At 38.4% G+C, this 27,959-nt stretch overlaps 1 protein-coding gene across 1 annotated transcript; it reads right to left on the bottom strand.

Annotated features, from left to right (window-relative positions):
- Positions 1 to 26: 26 nt before the first annotated feature.
- LOC137755556 (leucine-rich repeat-containing protein 37B-like) lies at positions 27 to 27,959 on the bottom strand. Its single transcript, XM_068531763.1, has 7 exons — positions 27,376 to 27,959; positions 24,915 to 24,986; positions 18,169 to 18,240; positions 14,833 to 14,904; positions 14,121 to 14,201; positions 651 to 722; positions 27 to 105 (listed from the first exon to the last, which is right to left on the bottom strand). Exons 1-7 carry the CDS (start codon positions 27,957 to 27,959, stop codon positions 27 to 29), a joined length of 1,032 nt encoding a protein of 343 aa, XP_068387864.1.

The following is a 27,959-nucleotide window of genomic DNA, read 5'->3' as shown; positions in this document are numbered from 1 at the left end:
TGAAAACAAATGTATGAAAAATCAACTTACAGTTTTTCCAATTCAAGGGTCATCATGAGGATGCTTTCAATTGTTGTAAGTGACACTTGTGTTGTTCCCATGTCTCTGAAGGAGAAACCCAAACATGCATGATATAAAACCCAAAGACAAAAATTCTAAACTCAAAAAGATTCTTAACATGTGATTACTTCAATTCTGGCTTCTTACTTGCCATACATGATAATGCCAAAGAGCTCTTATTGAAGAAATTCAAATTTGCATCATCAAATTAATGACCTTGGTGCTGAACGGTACAATCATTTTTTATTATCTTAACTTCTCATTTTCAATTGCATCTACCTCTTTTGATCACTCTTTTTTAAAAAAATACTGTAACCCTTATTCCTTTTTGCTTTCTGGGATAAATAATATTCCTACATGCATCTACATGTTCCATATCTATATGTGTTCTTCAACACTGTTCTCATTCTCTGCTGGCTGTCTTACCCATATATATTCTTTCTTAATCCTTTTCTTTGCCAATAACTCTTATTTTCAATAACCCAGTTAAAATCTAAATTATGACTTTTTAGCCAAAGTACTCAATCTTTGACAAAAGTAAAAAAGACCAGAAATTATCTCATGAGCCATGAAACTGTTGCAATTCTTACAAATATTTTAAAGCTGGCGATTTAAAAAGATAAGAATCTTCAACTGTTGTCAAAGGATTACGATTGAGAATTCTGAAAAATGGATTGGAATTTAAATTACCTGCATTTTCAATTACTTCCATGAAAGCTTATATTCATTTTTTTTGGTACGGAACGTGAAAGTTTAAAAAAAAATCATTTTCTGTCTTTACCTGTAAATCACCCTTAGCATCTGTAAAACACTCTCTCATTGGGAACTACCCAGGTCTCTAGATGATAAAGTGGAGAAGAGAAACAAACAAACAAACAAAAAAATAGAAAAAAAAAGTGGTTAGCAAAGAAAAAGTATGCCAAAGAACTTCTCAGGTTAAAAACCCTAGAAGTGACTATGCTGGTAGGAAGCCCTTGTTCTGTAAAAAAGTACTATTTCTAGTGTCTTCCATAATTCCAGGTGTTTTTCTTTCATCTCTACAAATTTTTTAAATTTCATGATTTAAACTACCCAGTTAAAGACAAAAATAGGGCTAAGTCCTTGGTTCTGGAGCCAAAGAAGAAGAGATAAATCCAAGAGGAACTGGTGAAAGCCATACTCCCATCACATAGTCCCATGTGTATTCTTGCATCATAGCCTTTGTTACTGTGTATGATGTAATCACCTGTTTACTTGTCAGTCTCCCAGATTGCCAGCAACTTGAGAGCAGGGACCACACTTTATTGTCATTATTATTCCTGTGCCTGACATAGTGCCTAATATTTACGAGGTATTTAATAAATGTTTGCTGAATAAATAAAAAACATTTTGTTTATATATCAATAAAATAAACAAATTAAGTTTGGGGAACAAAATTTTATTCCAAAATGCTGGAATAGATTTTCTTCTTAGTTGTTTCTTTCTTTTTTTCTTTTTTCTTAGTTCTTTAAAATAAATAAGGGGGAAAAAAACCCCAAAAGAAACAGGAAGAAAGAAAAGAATATCTGACTTCAGGTTAACTCTACTCAAGAATTAATAATGTATTTTGCGAATATTATAAAGATAATTATCAAAACTAATATCTTTTGGGTTGCCAGGCATCTGTGATCAGCATTTAACATTTAATCCTCACAGTAACATTATGTGATAGATATATTACCCCATTGTACAAATGAGGAAACTGAGGCACAGAGAAGTTATATAACTTGTCCTAAGTCATCAAGCTAGTAAGAAGCAGAGCTGGAATTTGAACTCAGTTCTGACTCTAAAGCCTGTGTTTAACTTGAATGAAAAAAAAGGGGGGGGGGTTTAAAACATCTGTTACTTTAACCTTAATTTTGAGAGCACTAAATATAGAAATACCTTTTCAAACTTCATCTACCCATCTGGGAAAGCCTCTATGAGAATGATATTTTCTCTTTTTATTTATTTATTTTTCTTTTTATTTATTTTTGCCTTAATCACCTCCCATGATAAATATTTAATTAGCCTATGGTCATTGAGACTTTAGAGATTTTAAAAAATATTGCAGGAAAATCAGTAAAAATGATGGAGGAAGGACATCTGAAAATTCATCCCTCCATAGAAGCAACAATAACAATAACAACAACAACAACAACAACAAAACTGGCAAAAATGGTCCGAAACAACTTTTTCTGAACTCTGGAAATTTAACCAACAGGCTTGCAGCAAATTGGGGAGCAATTTATTCAAGGAAAACAAATTAATTTCTCTAAGAACAATGAGATCTGTGTTGCTTTAACTTGTCCTTGACCTTTGCTCTCCATGCCAGTGGTAGCCTTGAAAAACAGCCCACATCCCTGGTACCAGGAGGAGCAGCATGGACTGGGAGGTCCTTCAAAGCCTCATTCCCAAAGAACTGTCATTGTTTTACATGTCTGGTGGTCCCCTGGAAGACCTCACTTGAAAGACTTGACTTTGACCTGACTGAGAGCTGTCTAGTGAGAAAAGCCTCTCTCCTCAGGTGACATTTTTGGAAAACATTTCCAAGCAAGTATTTTAACATGGCGGTTGCATGAGGCAATGGATAACAGTTTGGGGCAAAAAACAGCCCAACCAAAAAGCTTAAAAAGAAAAGCTGAGGAATGAGATGTCCACAGAGACTTTGAAATGTTCCAATGTATTCCTGGGAAACTGGAAGACCACAAGACATATTCCTGGGAATCTAGGAAAATAACTGTTAGCATTAATAAATGAGTTCAGCAAGGTTGTAGGATATAAGATCAATATTATTTCTACACACCAGCAATGAGTAGTCCAAAAATGAAATTAAGAAAACAATTCCATGTGTAACAGCATCAAAACAAGTAAAATACTTAGGGAAAAATTTAACCAAGTAAGTGCAAGATTCACACTGAAAAGTACAAAAGTGTTGAAAGAAATTGAAGAAGATCTAAATAAATAGAAAGATATGCTGGATTCATGGACTGGAAGATAATCTTATTAAAATTTCACTACTTCCCAAATCGACCTATGGTTCCGTTGCAATTCCTATCAAAATCCCAGCTGACTTCTTTCCAGAAATTGCCAAGCTAATTCTAAAATTCATATGGCAATTCAAGGGAACAGAATAACCAAAACAATGTTGGTAAAGAACAAAGTGGGAGGACTCACACATCCTGGTTTCAAAACTCAGTTCAAAGCGACTGCAATCACAGTGTGGTACTGGAATAAGAACAGACATGTAAATCAATGGAACAGAATTGACAGTATAGAAATAAACCCTCATATTTATGGTCTATTGATTTTCAACAAGGGTGCCAAAACAATTCAATGTGGAAAGAACAGACTTTTCAAATGATGCCGGGACAACTGTACGTCCACACACAAAATAATGAAGCTGGACTCCTACACTTCACACCATATGTGAAAATTAACTCCAAATGGATCAAATACCCAAATGTAAGAGCTAAGGCTATAAAACTCTTAGAAGTAAACACAGGAGTAAATCTTTATGACCTTGCATTAGACAACAGTTTCTTAGATATGATACCAGAAGCACAGGCAACCAAAGGTAAAATAGATGAATTGGATTTTATAAAAATGAAAAAGTTTGTGCTTCAAAGGACACTATCAAGAAAGTGAAAAAACATACAGAATGGGAGAAAATACTACAGGTGGGAAGAATAAGATGCAGTTGGGAGAAGAAAAGTGTAGTAGTTGCTAGGTGTGACAATCTCAAAATTTTGAACTATTACAAATAAAACAGCCACCCTAAATCACCCCAAAGGACAGATCCAAGTTATTTTTGTTTTTAGCGTTTATGCCTTTCTAAATCTGAGAAACTGCCAGGATTCTAGTACACAGCAAAAAGTGATGACAACACCCTGAAGTGTGTAAGCTTTTGTGTGTACATAGCTATCTAAAGGAAACCAATGCTAGTTGACTGGGGGAGCATTTGAGCGGCTCTGTGACTGCAGCTCAATTTGCCTTCAAAATGTGGCCACACCTACCTCATTGATATTCTCAACAATGGGGTAAATAATTCAATAGGGATAAGGCTTTGATTTTCCTCTTATTCTCTCTTAGTGCTTATGTTCTTGGTACAATATTGATGTACCACAGACAAGCCAGCATGTGAATGTCCTCTGTCTGGTTAAGTTATATAGCCTTTCTACATTGTAGAGTCCTTCAGTTTCTAAAATCATGGAGCTTGTATTGTTAGAACCAATGAAGTGACTAAAAGAATTGTTAAAAATAAGCCATCAGTCTGGACCTGCATAGGTGAATGAAGGAGAAACACTTTAAAGTCAGAAAAAAAAAGTAGACTTAACATTTAGGATTATCAACCACTGCTGGTTTTCCATAATATATTTCATGCCTGATTTTATCTGAAAGAGATATGATTACTACTACCATTCAGAAAGTGGTACTTTATTAATTAATAAGCTCTTGGCTCAACTTTGAGGTAGATTTCGGATTTAAAATAGACTACCACACTGCTAACTACTTCACCTGATGTTTGTCAATGACAAAGAGGCTTCATTAAAGAAATCTACTGACTTATAATTACCTGAAACCCGGTGATGAATCAAGGTTTTTTTTTTTTTTTTTAAACATCTTTATTGAAGTATAATTGCTTTACAATGGTGTGTTAGTTTCTGCTTTATAACAAAGTGAATCAGTTATACATATACATATGTTCCAATATCTCTTCTCTCTTGCATCTCCCTCCCTCCCACCCTCCCCATCCCACCCCTTTAGGTGGTCACAAAGCACCGAGCTGATCTCCCTCTGCTATGCGGCTGCTTCCCACTAGCTATCTATTTTACATTTGGTAGTGTATATATGTCCATGACACTTTCTCACCCTGTCACATCTCACCCTTCCCCCTCCCCATATCCTCAAGTCCATTCTCTAGTAGGTCTGTGTCTTTATTCCCGTCTTGCCACTAGGTTCTTCAGGGCCTTTTTTTCCCCCCTTAGATTCCATATATATGTGTTAGCATACTGTATTTGTTTTTCTCTTTCTGACTTACTTCACTCTGTATGACAGACTCTAACTCCATCCACCTCATTGCAAATACCTCCATTTCATTTCTTTTTATGGCTGAGTAATATTCCATTGTATATATGTGCCACATCTTCTTTATCCATTCATCCAATGATGGACACTTAGGTTGCTTCCATGTCCTGGCTATTGTAAATAGAGCTGCAATGAACATTTTGGTACATGACTCTTTTTGAACTATGGTTTCCTCAGGGTATATGCCCAGTAGTGGGATTGCTGGGTCGTATGGTAGTTCTATTTGTAGTTTTTAAAGGAACCTCCATACTATTCTCCATAGTGGCTGTATCAATTTACATTCCCACCAACAGTGCAAGAGTGTTCCCTTTCCTCCACACCCTCTCCAGCATTTATTGTTTCTAGACTTTTTGATGATGGCCATTCTGACCGGTGTGAGATGATATCTCATTGTAGTTTTGATTTGCATTTCTCTAATGATTAATGATGTTGAGCATTCTTTCATGTGTCTGTTGGCAACCTGTATATCTTCTCTGGAGAAATGTCTATTTAGGTCTTCTGCCCATTTTTCGATTGGGTTGTTCATTTTTTTGTTATTGAGCTGCATGAGCTGCTTGTAAATCTTGGAGATTAATCCTTTGTCAGTTGCTTCATTTGCAAATATTTTCTCCCATTCTGAGGGTTGTCTTTTGGTCTTGTTTATGGTTTCCTTTGCTGTGCAAAAGCTTTTAAGTTTCACTAGGTCCCATTTGTTTATTTGTGTTCTTATTTCCGTTTCTCTAGGAGCTGGGTCAAAAAGAATCTTGCTGTGATGTATGTCATAGAGTGTTCTGTCTATCTTTTCCTCTAAGAGTTTGATAGTGTCTGGCCTTACACTTAGGTCTTTAATCCATTTTGAGTTTATTTTTGTGCATGGTGTCAGGGAGTGTTCTAATTTCATACTTTTACATGTATCTGTCCAATTTTCCCAGCACCACTTATTGAAGAGGCTGTCTTTTCTCCACTGTATATGCTTGCCTCCTTTATCAAAGATAAGGTGACCATATGTGCGTGGGTTTATCTCTGGGCTTTCTATCCTGTTCCATTGATCTATATTTCTGTTTTTGTGCCAGTACCAAACTGTCTTGATTACTGTAGCTTTGTAATATAGTCTGAAGTCAGGGAGCCTGATTCCTCCAGCTCTATTTTTCGTTCTCAAGATTGCTTTGGCTATTCGGGGTCTTTTGTGTTTCCATACAAATTGTGAAATTTTTTGTTCTAGTTCTGTGAAAAATGCCAGTGGTTGTTTGATAGGGATTGCATTGAATCTGTAGATTGCTTTGGGTAGTAGAGTCATTTTCACAATGTTGATTCTTCCAATCCAAGAACATGGTATATCTCTCCATCTATTTGTATCATCTTTGATTTCTTTCATCAGTGTCTTATAATTTTCTGCATACAGGCCTTTTGTTTCCTTAGGTAGGTTTATTCCTAGATATTTTATTCTTTTTGTTGCAATGGTAAACGGGAGTGTTTTCTTAATTTCACTTTCAGATTTTTCGTCATTAGTGTATAGAAATGCAAGAGATTTCTGTGCATTAATTTTGTATCCTGCTACTTTACCAAATTCATTGATTAGCTCTAGGAGTTTTCTGGTAGCATCTTTAGGATTCTCTATGTATAGTATCATGTCATCTGCAAACAGTGACAGCTTTACTTCTTCTTTTCCGATTTGGAATCCTTTTATTTCTTTTTCTTCTCTGATTGCTGTGGCTAACACTTCCAAAACTATGTTGAATAATAGTGGTGAGTGTGGGCAACCTTGTCTTGTTCCTGATCTTAGTGGAAATGGTTTCAGTTTTTCACCATTGAGGACAATGTTGGCTGTGGGTTTGTCATATATGGCCTTTATTATGTTGAGGAAAGTTCCCTCTATGCCTACTTTCTGCAGGGCTTTTATCATAAATGGGTGTTGAATTTTGTCGAAAGCTTTCTCTGCATCTATTGAGATGATCATATGGTTTTTCTCCTTCAATTTGTTAATATGGTGTATCACGTTGATTGATTTGTGTATATTGAAGAATCCTTGCATTCCTGGGATAAACCCCACTTGATCATGGTGTATGATCCTTTTAATGTGCTGTTGGATTCTGTTTGCTAGTATTTTGTTGAGGATTTTTGCATCTATGTTCATCAGTGATATTGGCCTGTAGTTTTCTTTCTTTGTGACATCTTTGTCTGGTTTTGGTATCAGGGTGATGGTGGCCTCGTAGAACGAGTTTGGGAGTGTTCCTCCCTCTGCAATATTTTGGAAGAGTTTGAGAAGGACAGGTGTTAGCTCTTCTCTAAATGTTTGATAGAATTCACCTGTGAAGCCATCTGGTCCTGGGCTTTTGTTTGTTGGAAGGTTTTTAATCACACTTTCAATTTCAGTGCTTGTGATTGGTCTGTTCATATTTTCTATTTCTTCCTGGTTCAGTCTCGGCAGGTTGTGCATTTCTAAGAATTTGTCCATTTCTTCCAGGTTGTCCATTTTATTGGCATAGAGTTGCTTGTAGTAATCTCTCATGATCTTTTGTATTTCTGCAGTGTCAGAGGTTACCTCTCCTTTTTCATTTCTAATTCTATTGATTTGAGTCTTCTCCCTTTTTCTCTTGATGAGTCTGGTTAATGGCTTATCAATTTTGTTTATCTTCTCAAAGAACCAGCTTTTAGTTTCATTGATTTTTGCTATTGTTTCCTTCATTTCTTTTTCATTTATTTCTGATCTGATCTTTATGATTTCTTTGCTTCTGCTAGCTTTGGGGTTTTTTGGTTCTTCTTTCTCTAATTGCTTCAGGTGCAAGGTTAGGTTGTTTATTCGAGATGTTTCCTGTTTCTTGACGTAGGCTTGTATTGCTATAAACTTCCCTCTTAGCACTGCTTTTGCTGCGTCCCATAGGCTTTGGGTCGTCGTGTCTCCATTGTCATTTGTTTCTAGGTATTTTTTCATTTCCCCTTTGATTTCTACAGTGATCACTTCGTTATTAAGTAGTGTATTGTGTAGCCTCCATGTGTTTGTATTTTTTACAGATCTTTTCCTGTAATTGATATCTAGTCTCATAGCGTTGTGGTCAGAAAAGATACTTGATACGATTTCAATTTTCTTAAATTTACCAGGGCTTGATTTCTGACCCAAGATATGATCTATCCTGGAGAATGTTCCATGAGCACTTGAGAAAAATGTGTATTCTGTTGTTTTTGGGTGGAATGTCCTATAAATATCAATTAAGTCCATCTTGTTTAATGTATCATTTAAAGCTTGTGTTTCCTTGTTTATTTTCATTTTGGATGATCTGTCCATTGGTGAAAGTGGGGTGTTAAAGTCCCCTACTATGATTGTGTTGCTGTCGATTTCCCCTTTTATGGCTGTTAGTATTTGCCTTATGTATTGAGGTGCTCCTATGTTGGGTGCATAAATATTTACAATTGTTATACCTTCCTCTCGGATCGATCCCTTGATCATTATATAGTGTCCTTCTTTGTCTCTTGTAATAGTCTTTATTTTAAAGTCTATTTTGTCTGATATGAGAATTGCTACTCCAGCTTTCTTTTGATTTCCATTTTCATGGAATATCTTTTTCCACCCCTTCACTTTCAGTCTGTATGTGTCTCTAGGTCTGAAGTGGGTCTCTTGTACACAGCATATATATGGGTCTTGTTTTTCTATCCATTCATCCAGTCTGTGTCTTTTGGTGGGAGCATTTAATCCATTTACATTCAGGGTAATTATCGATATGTATGTTCCTATTCCCATTTTCTTAAATGTTTTGGGTTTGTTATTGTAGGTGTTTTCCTTCTCTTGTGCTTCTTGCCTAGAGAAGTTCCTTTAGCATTTGTTGTAAAGCTGGTTTGGTGGTGCTGAACTCTCTCAGCTTTTGCTTGTCTGTAAAGGTTTTAATTTCTCCATCAAATCTGAATGAGATCCTTGCTGGGTAGAGTAATCTTGGTTGTAGGTTTTTCTCCTTCATCACTTTAAGTATATCCTGCCATTCCCTTCTGGCTTGCAGAGTTTCTGCTGAAAGATCAGATGTTAACCTTATGGGGATTCCCTTGTGTGTTTTTTGTTGTTTTTCCCTTGCTGCTTTTAATATGTTTTCTTTATATTTAATTTTTGACAGTTTGATTAATATGTGTCTTGGCGTGTTTCCCCTTGGATTTATCCTGTATGGGACTCTCTGTGCTTCCAGGACTTGATTAACTATTTCCTTTCCCATATTAGGGAAGTTTTCAACTATAATCTCTTCAAATATTTTCTCAGTCCCTTTCTTTTTCTCTTCTTCTTCTGGGACCCCTATAATTCGAATGTTGGTGCATTTAATGTTGTCCCAGAGGTGTCTGAGACTGTCCTCAGTTCTTTTCATTCTTTTTTCTTTATCCTGCTCTGCAGTAGTTATTTCCACCATTTTATCTTCCAGGTCACTTATCCGTTCTTCTGCCTCAGTTATTCTGCTATTGATCCCATCTAGAGTATTTTTAAGTTCATTTATTGTGTTTTTCATCGTTGCTTCCTTCCTCTTTAGTTCTTCTACGTCCTTGTTAAATGTTTCTTGCATTTTGTCTATTCTATTTCGAAGATTTTGGATCATCCTTACTACCATTATTCTGAATTCTTTTTCAGGTAGACTACCTATTTCCTCTTCATTTGTTAGGTCTGGTGTGTTTTGACCCTGCTCCTTCATCTGCTGTGTGTTTTTCTGTCGTCTCATTTTGCTTATCTTACTTTGTTTGGGGTCTCCTTTTCATAGGCTGCAGGTTCGTAGTTCCCGTTGTTTTTGGTATCTGTCCCCAGTGACTAAGGTTGGTTCAGTGGGTTGTGTAGGCTTCCTGGTGGAGGGAACTAGTGCCTGAGTTCTGGTGGATGAGGCTGGATCTTGTCTTTCTGGTGGACACGTCCATGTCTGGTGGTGTATTTTGGGGTGTCTGTGGCCTTATTATGATTTTAGGCAGCCTCTCTGCTAAGGGATGGGGCTGTGTTCCTGTCTTGCTAGTTGTTTGGCATAGGGTGTCCAGCACTGTAGCTTGCTGGTCGTTGAGTGAAGCTGGGTCTTGATGTTGAGATGGAGATCTCTGAGAGATTTTTGCCGTTTGGTATTACGTGGAGCTGGGAGGTCTCTTGTGGACCAGTGTCCTGAAGTTGGCTCTCCCACCTCAGAGGCACGGCCCTGATGCCTGGCTGGAGCACCAAGAGCCTTTCATCCACACGGCTCAGAGTAAAAGGGAGAAAAAATAGAAAGAAAGAGGATATAATATAGTGAAGTAAAATCAAGCTATTATAAAGCAAAGCTATACAGACAAAATCTCACCCAGAAGCACATACATATACACTCACAAAAAAAGGAAAAGGGGAAAAATTAATATATCCTGCTCCCAAAGTCCACCTCCTGAATTTGGGATGATTCGTTGTCTATTCAGGTATTCAACAGATGCAGGCACATCAAGTTGTTTGTGGAGTTTTAATCCGCTGCTTCTGAGGCTGCTGGGAGAGATTCCCCTTTCTCTTCTTTGTTCGCACAGCTCCCAGTGTTCAGCTTTGGATTTGGACCCGCCTCTGCGTGTAGGTCGCCTGAGGGCGTCTGTTCTCCGCCCAGACAGAACGGGGTTAAAGGAGCAGCTGCTTCGGGGGCTCTGGCTCGCTCAGGCCGGGGGGAGGGAGGGGTACAGAGGAGGTGGGGCGAGCCTGCAGCGGCAGAGGCCTGCGTGACGTTGCACCAGCCTGAGGCGCGCCATGCATTCTCCCGGGAAAGTTGTCCCCGGATCACGGGACCCTGGCAGTGGCGGGCTGCACCGGCTCCCAGGAGGGGCGGTGTGGAGAGTGACCTGTGCTCGCACACAGGCTTTCTGGTGGCGGCAGCAGCAGCCTTAGCGTCTCAAGCCCGTCTCTGGGGTCCGCGCTGATAGCCGCGGCTCGCGCCTGTCTCTGGAGTTCATTTAGGCAGCGCTCTGAATCCCCTCTCCTTGCGCACAGCGAAACAAAGAGGCAAGAAAAAGTCTCTTGCCTCTTCGGCAGCTGCAGACTTTTTCCCGGTCTCCCTCCCAGCCAGCTGTGGTGCGCTAACCCCTTCAGGCTGTGTTCACGCCGCCAACCCCAGTCCTCCCCCTGCGATCCGACGGAAGCCCGAGCCTCAGCTCCCAGCCCCGCCCTCCCCGGCGGGTGCACAGACAAGCCTCTCAGGCTGGTGAGCGCTGCTCGGCGCCTAGACTCTGTGCGGGAATCTCTCTGTTTTTTCCTCTGCGCCCCTGTTGCTGTGGGATCCGCGCTGATAGCCGCAGCTCATGCCCGTCTCTGGAGCTCGTTTAGGTGGCGCTCTGAATCCCCTCTCCTCTCGCACCAGGAAACAAAGAGGGAAGAAAAAGTCTCTTGCCTCTTCGGCAGCTGCCGACTTTTTTCCGGACTCCCTCCCGGCTAGCTGTGGTGCACTAACCCCTTCAGGCTGTGTTCACGCCGCCAACCCCAGTCCTCTCCCTGAGATCCAACTGAGGCCCGAGCCTCAGCTCCCAGCCCCGCCCGCCCCGGCGGGGGAGCAGACAAGCCTCTCGGGCTGGTGAGTGCTGGTCGGCACTGCTCCTCTGTGCGGGAATCTCTCCGCTTTGCCCTCCGCACCCCTGTGGCTGTGCTCTCCTCCGTGGCTCCGAAGCTTCCCCCCTCTGCCACCCGCAGTCTCTGCCCACGAAGGGGCTTCCTAGTGCGTGGAAACCTTTCCTCCTTCACGGCTCCCTCCCACTGGTGCAGGACCCGTCCCTATTCTTTTGTCTCTGTTATTTCTTTTTTCTTTTGCCCTACCCAAGTACGTGGGGAGTTTCTTGCCTTTTGGGAGGTCTGACGTTTTCTGCCAGCGTTCAGTGGGTGTTCTGTAGGAGCAGTTCCACGTGTAGACGTATTTCTACTGTATCTGTGGGAAGGAAGGTGATCTCCGCGTCTTACTCTTCCACCATCATCTCTCTCCCCCCCCATGAATCAAGGTTTTGTGGGACCTGAACCTCATCTACTTTGGGAAATCCTATCTAATAAAAGCATGCAAAGTTATGAATACAAAAATCGCTAGGACCCCTCTCAAGACCTCGGAAGGGACCTATGCAAGTAAGGAGCCCTGAAGCCTAAGCGTCATTGAATTCATGATAAATCCACCTCAGCTGGGGCCCTTTGCCAAACTTATTTAATGCAGGCAACTTATAAGCACCCCAGTAATATGTCATTATAGGTAGTCAAATGACTTAAACTCGAGGGTGGTATCTTCCCTTGGTGGCTTGCCTTTGCAAAGAGATGCACTAAAGTTTGTATCTCACCATGGCAAATGTTTCCTGAAGCAAATTAGCTTTGTCTATTAGAAAGAATTAGCCCAAAACAAAGACTTACTATACTGTGACAATCTTTTGAAAGTAACTGTGAATGAGTTTTAGGAGCACAGTACTAATTTATTTCCAACACCAGATAGTTTTGATGCTTTCACTACCGTTTTCTGTCATTTAAGAGGAACACAAATTCAAAAGGAACAAGTTGGTGCCTCTTGCATTACAAATCTTTTCTAACCGACCACCCATTTTCTACTTCATCACCCACCTCCTCACCTTGTTACCCTGCTGAACAGATGCTAGAATGGCTCTCATATATGTTTTCCCATCAACATCCATCTTTCTCCTTCCAGTATGAAAGCTTCTTGGGGACAAATTCCCTGCCCTATGCATCTTTGTATCCCCAGCACTTAGTACAGTGCTGACACACAGTGGGCATGGCACTCAGTGAATGTTTTTGAATGAATTCATTAATTTTTAAACTGTGATTGATTGATTGACTGATTTCCACAATGTATTTTCCTGTGTTGCCTACATAACTCTAGTGAAACTCTGATTCTTATAAGGAACTCTTGGTGTTATAGGATGTTTAGGAAACGTGGTGAGTTTAAGACGTTGTATTGACGCTACTAAAACCTCCTGGTGAAGGGACCTCATGAGCCTGCTCTCCGGTGTGCTGGCAAAAGAAAAACTGACCCTCGGTGCTCTCTCCCCAAGGTAGGCATCAGCACACTAACAAGGGAAAGGAAGGAGGCCGCTAAAGATATGTATCTGCAGGAATTGCTAATCCAGCTCCAGATACAGCCTCAACACCTTCATTAACCCAAAATGAACTGTGTGAAACTGGATTTCTGAACCACAAGACAGGTAAGAGAGCCTTTTCCAAAGCCAGGTGTAGAAGAGCTCTTTACCTTGAGTCTAAAATCGCCTTCGGGCCATTGAACGTACCCACTATCATTTCCTTGTGTCATGAGAAATCACAGAATTTTTGAGCTGAAGGGGTGTAAAACCCACACTTCTTACTGAAGAGTAGTCAGCAAAGAAAGTATATTGAATTAAGCTACAGCAATGTATTTTCTTTATATTTCTCACACTACAGCTGAACACAAACAACGTCTTTTTCCATACCTCAAAGCTTCCTATTGGCCACAGATAATTCACGTCAGAGATATATGCTTTTTGAAAAATAATGTTCTGGGTGGCTGGGGAGAGCCCTGTGGTGGGTGTTCAGGAATTCTTTCTGCTTTGCCATTTAAAAGAGCTAATAATGGTTGGGGAAGCACCCACACCTTTTGCTCCCTGAAGAATTCGGTGCTAAACTTAGTCCTTTGTAGCTCTGTGTTGCATACATTTTAAGAAGTTAGGAACTTTGCACATGAGCAGGAATCAAAGTGAAATTCAAAAGTGGAACTTCGTGGACCATTCGCATATTGGAGAGGCATCAGTGGGATTCCATGACAATGCTAATTTGAGTGTTTTTGCTTGGTGCCTTTTATTGCCCGTGCCAAAGATCAGTACTATGGAAAGCAGAGCGATTCATATATATGAGTTAAACAAGTCTCTTGGCCTCTTTGTACCTTAGTTTCCTCATTTGAAAAAAAAAAAAAAAGGCTCTCAAGACATACTTTCCAGAATTCATACTGGGCTTACACCCAGCTTACCAATAACTGCATGATGTTTTTACACACAGTTTTTTACATGTATTCATCTTCTATTTCACTTACAACTTGTATAAAAACTGCATTCCATGCCAGGTCTGAAACGTTCCAAAGCTCAGTTCTGTGAGTAAATTGCAACCAAGATTTCTACAAAAAAAGACACAAGCAAAAGGAGAAGAAAAATATATATTCTTTCAGAACATTTATCCTTTGGCAATAATTCTAATTTATATATGATGAAACATAACAACACTACTCCCTCCATACGCTAAAGAAATCTCACTGTGGAAGACATTATGATTTATACTTTAATGATTATATATGTGGTGCATTAGATACAAAATAGTAAATGCTCATTAAATACTTGTGTTAAGTGATCTTTATTTCTCTAGAAAGGCAGCACTATTGACATTTTGGGCTGGATAATTCTTTGCTGTGGGAGGCTCTCCTGTACACTGTTGGATGTTGAGTAGCATCTCTGGCCTCTGTCCACTAGATGCCAGTAGCATATACAGTTCTGACAAGCAAAAATGTCTCCAGACGCTACCAAATGTCACCTGCGTGCAAAATCACCCTGGTTGAGAGCCACTGCTCTATAATGATTCACTCTGATCTGTGTAATAATTCTCACACTAATCTTTGCTAGAGACAAAAAGGATTTGCTACAAAATTTTAGTAGTGATTTTAATCATATTTCCAAAGGAGTAACAAATTAATTTTATAAAAAATTAAGCTTTACAAAAATTCCATATATAATGAAGTTATACTTGTAACTTACATTACCTGCAAAAAAGGTAGTGGTTCAAACGTACGTCTTTCAATAGACTGTATTTTATTGCAGGATAAATCTCTAGGAAAAGGAAAAGGAAAATATTGCCTCAATTAGCTATTAGATATCTAATTAGTAGGAATAACTAGTAGAGGTTAGAATGATAATAATAAATAAGAAGCTTTGGTCTAAACTCCAAACCTTAGGAATTATTATTTGAACCTTCCAGAGCCCCTAGCCCTGACTTCACCTCTCTTAAGAGTCTCACCTTCAGGATCTTCATAAATTAAATATACAACTATAGATCTTGATAGATTTTGGAGGTAGTCTTTCCTGAGAGCAGAAGCATTGATTAGATTCCACCTTCTGTGGTCTCATCAAATTCTAGATTATGAGCTCAAAGTTTTTATCTCTATATATCATTATAATTTCTAATATTAAAAGGAATATTCTTATGTTTACACACTTCCCAGTAGAGTTCTGTTTTTCTAGGCCAATTCATTGTGAGATGAAATAAAAGATACCCTTTCACACAACTTGAAAGGAAGTTACTTCTGTCATTAATATGTAACTTTAATTCAGTATTACACTTTCTATCATATTGACTTTTATTCGAAAATACCTACTCTTGACTATAGCCGACTATCTTATTTCCATTGATTCCAGCTTAGTCTCTCATTTCACCTGGATGGGTATAACTCTCTTCTGACTGGTGTTTCCATCTCTACCCTCTCCCTTTCTAAGCCATCCTCCACGTGATCACCAGATTAACTCTCTGGAAGTGGTTCTCAAATACCAGCATCACTTGTGAACTTCTTGAAGATACAAATACTCAGCCCTACTCTGGACCTCTGGAATCAGTAACTATGGGGATGGAGCTTGTGTTTTCACAAGCCCTCCAAGTGGTTGGTTCTGTTGCAGGCTAAAGCTTGTCCTAAAGCACTGCTGTGGTAACATGGTAGCTTGACATGTTATCCTTGGCTTGGCCTCCAAAGCCCTAGATGATCTGGCTCTAATCTCCTACTCTTCCCACTTGCACTCTACAGGTACTCAGAGTATTCTTCCTGTGTTTGGCCTTTCTCCCACTTTCCTGTTGCAAGCTTATTCTTCCCAAGGTGTCTGTCATTGATACCCAATGGCCCTTCGAGGTCCCGTTTAAACAGCATTGCTCTAGTAACATCTTCCCTGATCCAACTTGAAGTCTTTTTTCCCTCTTTTGTGCTCCAATAGCAACTTATAGCTCTCATTGCCCGTATTCATTTCTTTCTTTAAATATAGCTATTTTTGCAACCCATTTCCTCTGAGCGTAAACTCCTTCAAAGTATGGACTAGATCCTGCTTATGTGCATCGTCTATCATGTTTAAAACCAACGCGTGGGCATAAAGCAAACTCAAATATTTATAAACTCAACAAATAGCTGGGGAGTGGATAGAAGGAGGAAATGACTGTTTTAAAAGAAAGGTAGTTTTATGACTGCATGGTGCCTCCACAGCACTTTGTCATTATGGTTTGAGCTTATATGTTTATTTTCACTGGGAGATCATGAGTTGCTAAAAGGAGTCCTGTCTTACCCATCTTCGTGTTCACAACACTAGGCATAGTGCTGATTAGCATATTCTGTTTTCGCTATTTTATTGATTGGCATTTTTTTAAAGAATGAGAATAATTATGCTAACATGAAATAATCAGATTATAAAGTATTTCATAGTAGAAGTAATGAAGGGCCTATTCCACTGTGCAGTTATCTGATTTGTTTTTCTCCAAACTGTGTTTGTCAGGTTTGGAGCCCACATGGCAGAGAAGAAACTAATATAAGGGTGATTGCCCCTTAAGGCTTGGAAGGTTTTATAATTAAAAGAACTATTTTTAGGGTCATGTGAGGCTCTTTATACCCACTTCCCTTAAGGCTTTTATATTTGCAAGAAGAATCTATTTGCTAAAGAGGATCATTAATTGGCTTAATAAGGATTAATGACATACACAGCTTTAGATGCCATGGACAAAGGACAAACCTGAGCTTTTATAGCAAAAAACACAGTTATCTCCTTATCCCTAAATAAAAAGAAATACTAGGCAAGCATTTCCTCTTTGATAAAGAAGCTGGAGAGGGAATTCCCTGGCAGTCCAGGGGTTAGGACTCAGCGCTTCCACTGCTGGAGACCTGGTTTCAATCCCTGGTCAGGGAACTAAGATCCCGCAAGTCGTGTGGCGGGGCCCAAAAAACAAAACAAAACAAACAAACAAACAAAAAACAGAAAAAAAAAGGCTGGAGAGATTTTTGTTAGGGGCATTTCTGATATGCTTATTTAGTGTAAGCATTTCTAAATATACCACTTAACCATCATCTTAAACATTCTTAATATTGGTATCACAATTCCTGCATCGAAATCCTTAACAACAGTTTGTTCTTTTGGTAACTTAATGTGTTCTTGACAATACTGATTTTATTTTTAAGATTTTTTTTTGGATGTGGACCATTTTTAAAGTCTTTATTGAATTTGTTACAATATTGCTTCTTTTTTTTTATGTTTTGGTTTTTTGGCCATGAGGCATGTGGGATCTTGGCTCCCTGACCAGGGATCGAACTCACACCCCCTGCATTGGAAGGCAAAGTCTTAACTACTAGACCACCAGGGAAGTCCCTTGACAATACTGTTTACATAATTCACCTGCTTAAATATTTAATATTTAAATGTTAATTTAATTTAGATTAAATTATCAAAGTTATGAGTTAATGGCATTCATATTAATGTAAGTGTTCTATATTTTCTTGTCCTGTAGGGGACAATTTGAGGTTAACTTTAATGCCTCTCATTTCACTAAACCAACTTTTTCAAGCCTTTTCTGTAAAGGCCAGATAAGTCAATATTTTAGGTTTTGCAGGCCACATACAGTCTCTGTCACATATTTTTCTTCGTTTCTTTTTTTTCTCATTTACAGCCCTTTAAAAATCACTTTTAACTTATGGGCTGTATAAAAACGGACTGTGGGCCAGATTTGATCCATAGGCCATAAACAAGATATAAATACAGATGGAGAGTATATGAACACTTATATAACAAGGTTCATATGGGAGTCTATAATTGCTCAGACCTCATTACCACTTTTCCTCTACAACTAAAGTGTATTTTTCTATCTATACCTTGTCTATATAATGAAAAAATTAAAAATGAATAGGAGATATTTAGTGCGAGTGATGGGCTGGGGCCCTACACAGACTTAAAGTATTGTAGAATTTTATTGCTAGAAGAAACTGAAGACATTATCTAACTTGAACCCCTTAATTACTTTATAGATAATCTACTTTATAGATAAGAACTCATAAATAAATATGATTAACTTACAAAAATCGGAGGGATAGCAAGCCTTCAAAGGAGTCCTTATGTAATTCAGTCAAATAATTTTCACTGAGAATTCTGAAAAATGAATAGGTTATTTCTGGATCAAACTGCAAAATAACTACAACTATATACGACATAGGACTAACTCCTATATGTGGAGGAAAGCTGGGTAATGGTGCCACCTAAACAACCTAATTCTTATTTAATTTAGGGATGGTGATTTCTGCTCTGTTTTCATTTAAACCTTCTTTTCACGTCCTTTGTGTCCATCTCTCTCCATCACGCATGTTCACGCGTGTGCACACACACACACACACCCACACACACCCACGCCCCACCCACTCTTCCCACCAAATCATATAGTTAATGCCTATTCTCTAGATCACGAAGTCTCTGTTAGAACCCAGCTCTGGGTGGCACCAACGTTGCAGAGCTGCCCTTCCCTCCTCTCTTTCCCCAAACCTTATTGGGAAGTCCCACACAGAACTGTACCAGGGCAAATGAAGCCATCTGATTTTTTCCCCCATTAAAAATTTTCTGAAAACTAAAATGTGCATAAAATATACGTAACTGCTCAATAATTCAATTGAACAACTGTTCAACTGTTTTATAATTACAAAACAGACCCCCACGTAATACCATTCATGTCAGGAAAGAATCCTGCCAGCATCCCAGAAGACCACGTGTGCCCTTTTCCAATCACAACCCTCTCTCTGACTTCCTAGAGGGAACCACTATCCTGACTTTAATAATAATTTCCTTGCTTTTTAAATGTAGTTTTGCCTTTTCTCTATCAGCCATAAACAACCCAGTTTAGTCTTGCTTCTTCTTGAACTTTATATAAGTGGAATCATATTATATGTATTATTTTCCATATTGCTTCTTTCATTCAACATTATTTTGTAAAATTATTTTATTTTTGCCTGTAGTATGTAGTGTTGCACGTCCAACTAAATGAGGCTTCTGCGTATTTGAAAGTGGCTAATGTGACTGAGTTGAATTTTTAATTTAATTAATTTCAATTATTTTAAAATTAAAATTTAAAAAACTGATACTCAATGTAATTATTGGAAAATGTTTATGTTAGCAACAATTTGCATATGTGATACTACATTTTTGACTGTAAATTTTATGAAATCTCAATACCGATCAAGTATTTGTAATAAAATTTAGCAACCAAATTGTGATTTCAAAGAGTTAGTATGGGAAGAAAATGTAGATTCTCTCATTAATTTTTATATTGATTACATGTAGGTATGATAATACTTTGGATATTTTTAAATACTTAGTATGAAAAAAATGTAGAATATCTTATTAATAATGTATATAATGATTACATGTTAAAATGATAATATTTTGTATATAAGGGTTAAGTAAAAGATATTAACATTTATTTCATCTGTTTCATTTTACTTTTGTTTTTAAGTGGCTACCAGAAAATTTAAGATTACTTGTGTGGCTTGCATTATGTTTCTGATGAAGTGTATGACTTCTAAGTATGATTATACCACACTTTATTCATTCAACTGTTGATGTATACAGAGATTTTTCTAGTTTTTATTTATTAAAAACAATACTGCTTTGAACATTCTTGTATTTGTATCCTGATACATATTTGCCTGAGTTTGTCTAGGATGTAATAGGGATACAAAATTGTTTCCTAAGAAGTTGTGCTATTTCAAGTTGGCCGATTGAAACATGTCAAGTCTCCACCCCTTCAGCTTCCACCAAAATCCCTAAGAATGATAGAAAAGATATAACTTAAGAATCACAACCTTAGCTCAATGTGTGGGAGCAGTTCCACAAATGCTCCCCTACCAGAAACGTCCTGGAGCTACCTACAGGGTGATCAGTTGGAATAGTGCAGTAGGAGCAGCCTACAGCACACATCAACCCCACATCTTTCCTCCTTGATCCAGGCAGCAAAAGGTGTCTTCCTCTAGGCAGGAGCAATTGGTGTTAGAAAGGGGGCAAGGTCCCAGAACCCTGGAAGAAAGGTATGCACTCCCTGACTAGCCACCAGAAGTCACCTTCCACCTCTGCCTTATTCTCAGGGGAACCCATTGGGAGTAATAAGCCCCAACAGCTCATTTCACTTCTCCCCTAAAGCTGGGAAACAAACGCAGTAGAATCTCAACTACAAAGATGAATTACATTCAGGAAGGACCAAACAATGTGAGAAAGCCAACTCCATTAAGGACAGAAAACAAAAACAAACATAAGAGCTTATACCCAATGAATCAGAGTTAACAAAGCACAAGAGGACCTTAGGATAGCACAATTATTACCCTCAGACAGATGTAAACAGATAGTGCATCCATTAATCAACTCAAGAATATACGAATGAAAAGTGTTAGCAATAATAAAAAATCTCAGTATATGAGAAGCAGAAATGACAGTTAAAGAATACATTAGGAAACTGAGAGATATAGCCAATGACCTCTCCAGAATGCAGAATGAAGGGAGCAGGAACGATTCACAGTCAAGCCTGACGCCTGGGTCTGCCAGAGGAATGTTAAGCCCTTTGCTTCCGCTGGTCTCACAATAAAGACTAGGAACATGCTGCGGGGAGGAGGGGGTGGTGTTTTGCACCTGTTTCCTATAGCTGATAAGCAGGAAGGCACATAGCCAGTATCCCAAGAGTGGAGTGAGGGAGTAGTAGAGAGAGCCAGTACAGAAGAAACTCTATAAGACATCAAAGGTAGGTTTCTCGTGCCTGGAAGAATCCCCTTCCTTGCAGGTAATATTAACAGTGGTACATCCTTCAGTAGCCTTGGGGATCTGAGCACAGGCTATGTTGCCTTGTGAAACTATTTCCACTGAGTTCTGCATTTAAAACCTTCTGCTTTTCACTCACAGTGTCTCTTGGTCACATATTTATATTAATTCCATCTCATAGCTTAATTCCAGCTCATAAATTAATTCTTTACTCATAGCTTATGAGAATTAAAATATTACTACCTGGAAACTCTGTAACTCAGTTATTAAGGTGGTTCATATTATACAGAATATAGTCACATACATTTTTAAAAGATCACTAAAACAAAAACACAAAAGACTTCAATTCCCACAAAGAACTATTGGAGCCCTGAGCATGCTTCAAAGACCCTGACCTCAATTTGAAATTCGCCATGTTAGAAGGAATCGCAGTGATTGTCAGAATACATGTTAGGGGGAATGGTCAACAGATGGTGCTAAGATTGATTGTTTTCTCACCTCTAAGTAGTGGTTTCATATTTCCATGGAAATGATCCAAAAAGAAAAAAGCCAAATCAATGTGTCCAACGACATTTATGGTAACCCTTTTCATACCTTCAAAGGTAGGAAAAAACTCTACCTCCCCATATCGCATGACAAAACTGTATGTATATACCATAAATGAAATACAAACGTCACAGGAAATGATGGTATATGAAAAAAAGCTACACAAAAGTGGAACTCATATATACTAATTATAACTTTGAACGTTGACAAGGATTCAGTAAGTACAGCAAAGAGATGGAGCTGATCCTCAACTCTTTATGGCACTGTCTTCTCTGATTGGCTGATGCCCATATCAGACTGGTTAGAGTTTGAATATCATGGTAGGACAGGGGGTAACCAAACAGTATGTATTTCAAATTAATGGGGTTTCTTTCTGTGAAGTTGTTTGGATGACAGGATAGTAGAAATTTAAAAAATAATAACGGTATATTCAGCCTAGAAGTAAAGTTTAGACTGAGAATGAGTCAGTCACCAAAAAATTACCCAAAAAGGAGCTTCAAATAAGCAATAACTGAATAACTGAAATAAAATACATTAATCTGTAGAACTCCAAATATTCATTTTGACTGAAGAAAAAATTTTAAAACTATGGGGAATCAGAGTTAAAGCTAGATCTAAAACTTTCTCACACCACGAAAATATCAAAACCAGGCATGAAGTAACATTTAAGAAAGATCCATGTGTAACTTCTGACCAGGGTTCTGGTCTAAGGCAATCTTCTGAATTTCACATTCATTCTTGATTCTGTATTATTGACAATTATCCTTCTCTCCACCTCCGTAACTTCTAGGAAATTGAGAGGGCTCAGGGTTTGTTTGTTTGATTGATTTAACTATATATATAATACAAACAAGAGGCCTTTCTGGAACTGATTTACTCTCCTTCCCCTGCTTTCTTTCTCTCCAAAGTACTTAGCAATGCTTGAAATTATATCTATCTCTTTATTATACTTATATACTTATTTTTATATATTTGTAAACCCCCTGAGAACTGGGATACTTGGGTTGTTTCATTCTTGGGCCTGAAACCCTAGCATGTAAAACAGTTCCTGGCATATAGTAGATACTCAAAAAGTATTTATTGAATGAATTCGGAAAGTGACAAGTTATCAACTATCAGATACTTTTACTTAAAACAAATTATCCATTTATCGTCACTCATGAGGATAAGTACAGGAAAAGAAATGTCTTTCTTCTCCCCTACATTTGTGACTCAATCTTTTGAGACAAGAATCCTTTGAGAATTTCAGAAAAGCAATGGTTCTTTTCCCTAAAAAACTGCACTTTCTTGAACACACGCAAAAGTGTGCATGCAATTTCGACTTGTGGATCACCCTTTTAGGGCAGAGGTCTGTGAATAGAGAGGACTGAATCCAGAGTGCCAAACTTGGATGGGAAATAAAATTACATCTCAGTTTTCACAAATCTCTAACTAAAATCAGCACTTCCTTCCATTATGAATGTAGGCAACAAACCACAGTAGATCAGCAGTATAGTTAATTTGGTCCCCAATAGAAATCACAGGTCATTTCATATCACGTATATGCTGCAGATACCTCGAAATATCTTTTTTTTCTCATCACTACCCCGGAGTTATAATATTTATTAGACCTACAACTAGATCTTGTTATTTAATGTGTTAAGAGAAGCATATTTATTACTATTTCATTAATTTTAAAAATATTCCGAAAACTATTTCAATATAGTTGGTTTCCTTTGTTTTTCTATATATTTTGACTTATTATACATTTTAAAACATTATTCCAAGAACATAAGCTTCTGCAGCTTGCCAAAGAGGTATACACGGGGGAGCAGGAGGTTAAGAAATTCTGCTTTGGGGAACCACTGACCTCAAGTTAGGAACCTCTGCTTATAAGGTATAAACCTCAAGCTGACTTAGGAATCTTCACACCTTACCAGACTCATGTTATAGTGTATCGCCTCCCAAACACATGCTTTTTAAAAATTAATTTTTTAATTTCAATTTATTTTTTAAAAATATGTCATATATATTCACATCTCAAAATTCCAAAAATATGTAGCACACAATTCAAACTTTTTCTCTTACCTCTGTCCCTCAGTCTACCACCCCCCTCCACTCCCAGAGGAAATTAAGTTATCTATTTCTTGTGCCAAATGACTTTCATTTTTCTTACAAGTTTGGGAAATAAAATCTCCAAGTTAGATACTATCATGGGAAATATAAACTACATATACTATTTAGGAAATCTGTAAATTAAAACAAATTGCCTGGTTCTAGTATTTTTTCCCTTACCAATAGGATATCAGACTAAGGGGGCATCTCTTTAAGGGTGGTCATAACACCTGTTTTTAGATTGACACTTATGTCTTTTATTATTAATTCAGAAGTCATTTATGACTTGTCTATTCAAGTTGAACTAAGGATATTACCACAGACTGTCATGAAAAATTACTTTGAATGTTTTTTTCCAAAATCACTTATGTATCTAAACTGACTTTTTCTACAAATCAATAAAAAAAATAGTAACAGAAAAATGGGCAAAGGACAGACAATTCAGAGATGAAATACAAATGTTCAGTAAACATATAAAGATATTTAAGTTTACAAGTAATAAGAAAAATTCAAATTCAGATGGGACCCCTTTTATTCACCCGGCAGATTAGCAAAAAAAAAAAAAAAAAAAGGGAGAATATCCAGTGGTGGAAGGGTGTGGGGAAATGAATGTCATCACAGCAGGATGACTGGAGTATAAGCTGGCACAACTTCTTTGAGGGCAATTAAAATTTTATATCTAAATAGTCTTCACCCCAACAATCCCATTTCTAGATAATTATTCTATAGAAATAAATGACCAGGCTCACAAAAATGCATGTACAAGGATATTCATTGCAGCAATGCAAGTAACAAGAAAACTGGACATAATCTAAACATCCTTCAATAGGGGCATTATTAAACTGTGATACATTCATACTATGGAATATTATGCAGGAGCTTAAATGAATGGGGTAACCCTCTAGGTACTGGGAAGGAAAGAAATCTAAGACATATCATGAAATGAAGGAATCAAGTTGCAGGATGTTACTTATGTAAAAAAAACATAAGAAAAACACACAAACCTATTTTGCTATCTGTAAATATGTATGTACTCAAACGTATGGAAAAGAGTCTGGAAGGATTAATACTAAACTCAAAGTAGTGGGTGGGGGATTAGGACACAAGGAGGGTTTTCACTATACCTGTTATTTCATTATTATCTATTGAGAATATAACCATGTATTACTTGTATAATGGAAAATAAGTTTAAATTGGCTCTTACTGATCTTAAAGAGGTCCTGCCAAATTTAATTTTTAAAATAAACACAGAATTTCAATCATTAGGCTGCTTTGGGATATGGAAGGGGAAATACCTTTTCTCACAGGTATTGACCTCAAAATTCTGGACCACGAGGGATCTTACAATGCAGTTAACTTTTTGTATTCATATTTGGGGAGAGTATACTCACAGCTTCTCAGCCCAGCGGTATGCCTTCCATATACTTTCATCAATGTAAGAAATAGAGTTTCCTTGGAAATTTCTGTGAAGAAACACAGTTCATATCCTTGAATAGGTAGGAAAAGAATGTAGAGACTAAGGAAAAGAATCATGGCCACCGTGTGGGGAATATTCAAACGCAGAAAAGACCAGCTTTCTAATTCCCACAGCTTATCAGCTTCCCAGTGTGCACAATTAATAAAAGCATACTGTGAGGCCACTGGCACAAGCAATGAGGCATCTCTTCAGAACCTGAACTTCCTATCTGTCCAATTTCTTGGATACATAATGCCAATTACTTTTTTCCCAAAATCACTTATGTGTCTAAAATGACTCCTACAAATCAATGAGAAAAATGGCAAACATTTATCAATATCAGCAAATGAATATAAAGAAATCCTATGCTAGGCTACACCAAAGCTTTGGCTCAGTGCCCTCAGAATCTGTCCAGGTGTTAGAAGGATACGGCAATTAGAAATTAGAGGGACTAATACGAAAACATCTCTTAAGCATATTGCATAGGGAAAAGTACAAGTTACTGAGCAAGGAGTAAAGTTATTACCTCATTAGGGGAAAAAATTGCAAAGGAAAGAGCTCGGAAGGAAGGACACACATTAAAACAGTAACAGGAGTTACCTTATTGGTAGTAGGGAAGGTGGGGTGGAATTTTCACATTTTATCCTATATACTTCTGTGACATTTCTATTTTTACACAGTGAGAATGTATCCATGAATTAGACATGTTTAAGAGAAGCTGTTAAATGCCTGAGGTTCAGTTTGAACCACTAACTCAGTGGATGACTTTGAATCTTTAGCTTTAGCTTTGTCCTCTTCCCTCAGCAACAATGTAACTGTTCAGTTTATATGCACATTTTTCACGCGAGTCAGAAATACGTCATAACGGATACCTGTCTGCCCATCTGCCTGAGGGACATTTTCACTCAAACAGAGCCTTCTGGTTGCTTTATGCTCACCAATAAAAGATGCCTAAGACTGAACTCATCTCCCTCAAAACTGACTCTGCTTCTCAACTGCTGGATTTCCACCTGTTATACCACCATCATTCTGCCCATCAACACATGTGATTTGTCTCTTTCCTGTACTACAATCCCCCAACTCTAGTCAATTACTACATCTTGTCAGTTTCTCCTCTGTAGTACTCTCGGGATTTTCTTTCTACTTCCATCACAACCACTCTAATTTGGCCCCTTCTCACTGTACTCCTAGATTTTGCTAAAGCATTCTATTTGGCCTCCCTGAATCAAGCTTTCGTCTCTAGATCGCTCTACATATGAAATCTAAAATAAGACTCTTGTTTTAATCATTTGTCTCTCTTGCTTGAAAACTTGCAGTGGCTCCCCATATCTTACAGCGTAACTTTCAAACCCCCATTGCCGATAGCCAAGGTTTATCATAATCCGATCTTTCATTGTTGCCTAACCCAATTCTTTACAGCCAGACTAATCTATTAAATTCTGATCATCCCTGCAGTCACACCTTTGCCTAGACTGTACTGCCTATTATTTTGCTGACAAATCACAGCCAATCTTTAAGTCCCAGCTAAAGATTTAGCTTATCCATGCAGCCTTCCGTGACCTCCACACCCCTGTGATTACAGGTTCTGGTGAATCACAGCACCTATCTGTATTTCTCTTAACACTTAATTATATATTACCTCCCTTTTAAGGCATATCCCCTTTCTTCCCACTTGTCATTGTCATGTTCTGGAGACAATGCCATACACTTCTGTGGCTCCCACGGTACTTAGCCCTGGGTTGGGCACAAAACGGGTGCTACATATAGAAAGCCAGGGGACAAATATGAGTTCTAGATATAACTGAGGGATTGAATAATAATAATAGCTAACACTAAAATATATGCTAGGCACTGATAGAAGACCTTTACCTATATTAACTCATCTAAATCTCCCAATGAGATTCGAGTCATGGGGAGATTTACGAGTCATAGGAGTCATCCTATGAGATGATGACTACCATAATCCCCATATCACAGATGAGGAAATTGAGTCATAAAGCCAATAAATGACAGAGCTGGGTTCAAACCCAGGTAGTCTGGCTGCGGAATCTCTACTCTTAACCACTTTGTTGTATTACCACCAATGAGACGGGGAGAGGGACATGTTGCTATAAAGACGATGGAGTAAAGGTGGGAGAAGAGTAGATGTTAAGGAATTAAATAATGGGGTAAAAAATGGAGAAGGAAAACATAAGGGCAATTAAAAGTAGAAGACTGGAGGAGAGGGAAAAATAGTAAGAAGGAGAATGAAGATAAGGAATCATTGACAAACAAAAGGTAGAAACAGAAAGTCAGTCAATGAGGGTTGGGGAGATAAGGAGGACCCAGGAAGACCTGAAGAAAGGCTGCCATGTCAGGCAGGATGCAGAGAACAAATGAGGAAAGGCGATTCTTACATGATGGTGAAGGTGCCCTTGTAGGCGTTAGGCTCTGGCTCAGGCACTCTGTGGAGCTTCCGCTTGGGGCTGAGACCAACACACGACAGCGTCTCATTTTTGCAGGTACAGAGCTCACATATGCTGATGTTTGTGGTGGCATTCTGTTCTGGCTGCTTCTTTTCTGGGGTATATTTTACACCAGGAAGACCTGTGGATACTGAATACTGAGTCGAAGGAAAAAGAACTGTCTCGGATGGCCTTGGTTGCTGAGATATGTTAACTCCCAGGTCCCCAGGTGGAACTGTGAGTTGAGTCAGGTTTGGTTGTGCAAGTGTCACCTCAGGGTGTTTTGGAGGAGGGGCTGTAGTCTGCTGTAGGGATGAAGAATGTCCAGCCTCCATAGTGGGCTCTGGAGTTGTGGTTTGCTCTAGGTCCACATGATGAACTATGACGCTGGATAATGTTGAATGCTGACCTTGATCCTTACTTGGGGTTTGAACTGTCACCTCCTGCTGGAATGGAGATTGAACTACAACCTGCTGAGGTGCCTCTGGAGGCTGAGTTGGGGTCTCCTGCATGATTGCAGAAGGTGCAGTCTCCAT

This window comes from Eschrichtius robustus, chromosome 20, assembly GCF_028021215.1.
Source record: "Eschrichtius robustus isolate mEscRob2 chromosome 20, mEscRob2.pri, whole genome shotgun sequence".
NCBI lineage: Eukaryota > Metazoa > Chordata > Mammalia > Artiodactyla > Eschrichtiidae > Eschrichtius > Eschrichtius robustus.
This window is presented reverse-complemented; position numbering and strand designations above follow the sequence as displayed.

What these genes read in the sequence shown, in the direction of transcription:
- LOC137755556 (XM_068531763.1), bottom strand. Translation starts at nt 27,959, where the DNA reads ATGGAGACTGCACCTTCTGCAATCATGCAGGAGACCCCAACTCAGCCT. An exon ending in TACCGCTGGGCTGAGAAGCT is followed by an intron (nt 18,241 to 24,914) that starts GTGAGTATACTC and finishes TTCATTTTTCAG; the next exon opens with AATTCTCAGTGAAAATTATT. An exon ending in ATGCAGTTTTTATACAAGTT is followed by an intron (nt 723 to 14,120) that starts GTAAGTGAAATA and finishes TCCATTTTTCAG; the next exon opens with AATTCTCAATCGTAATCCTT.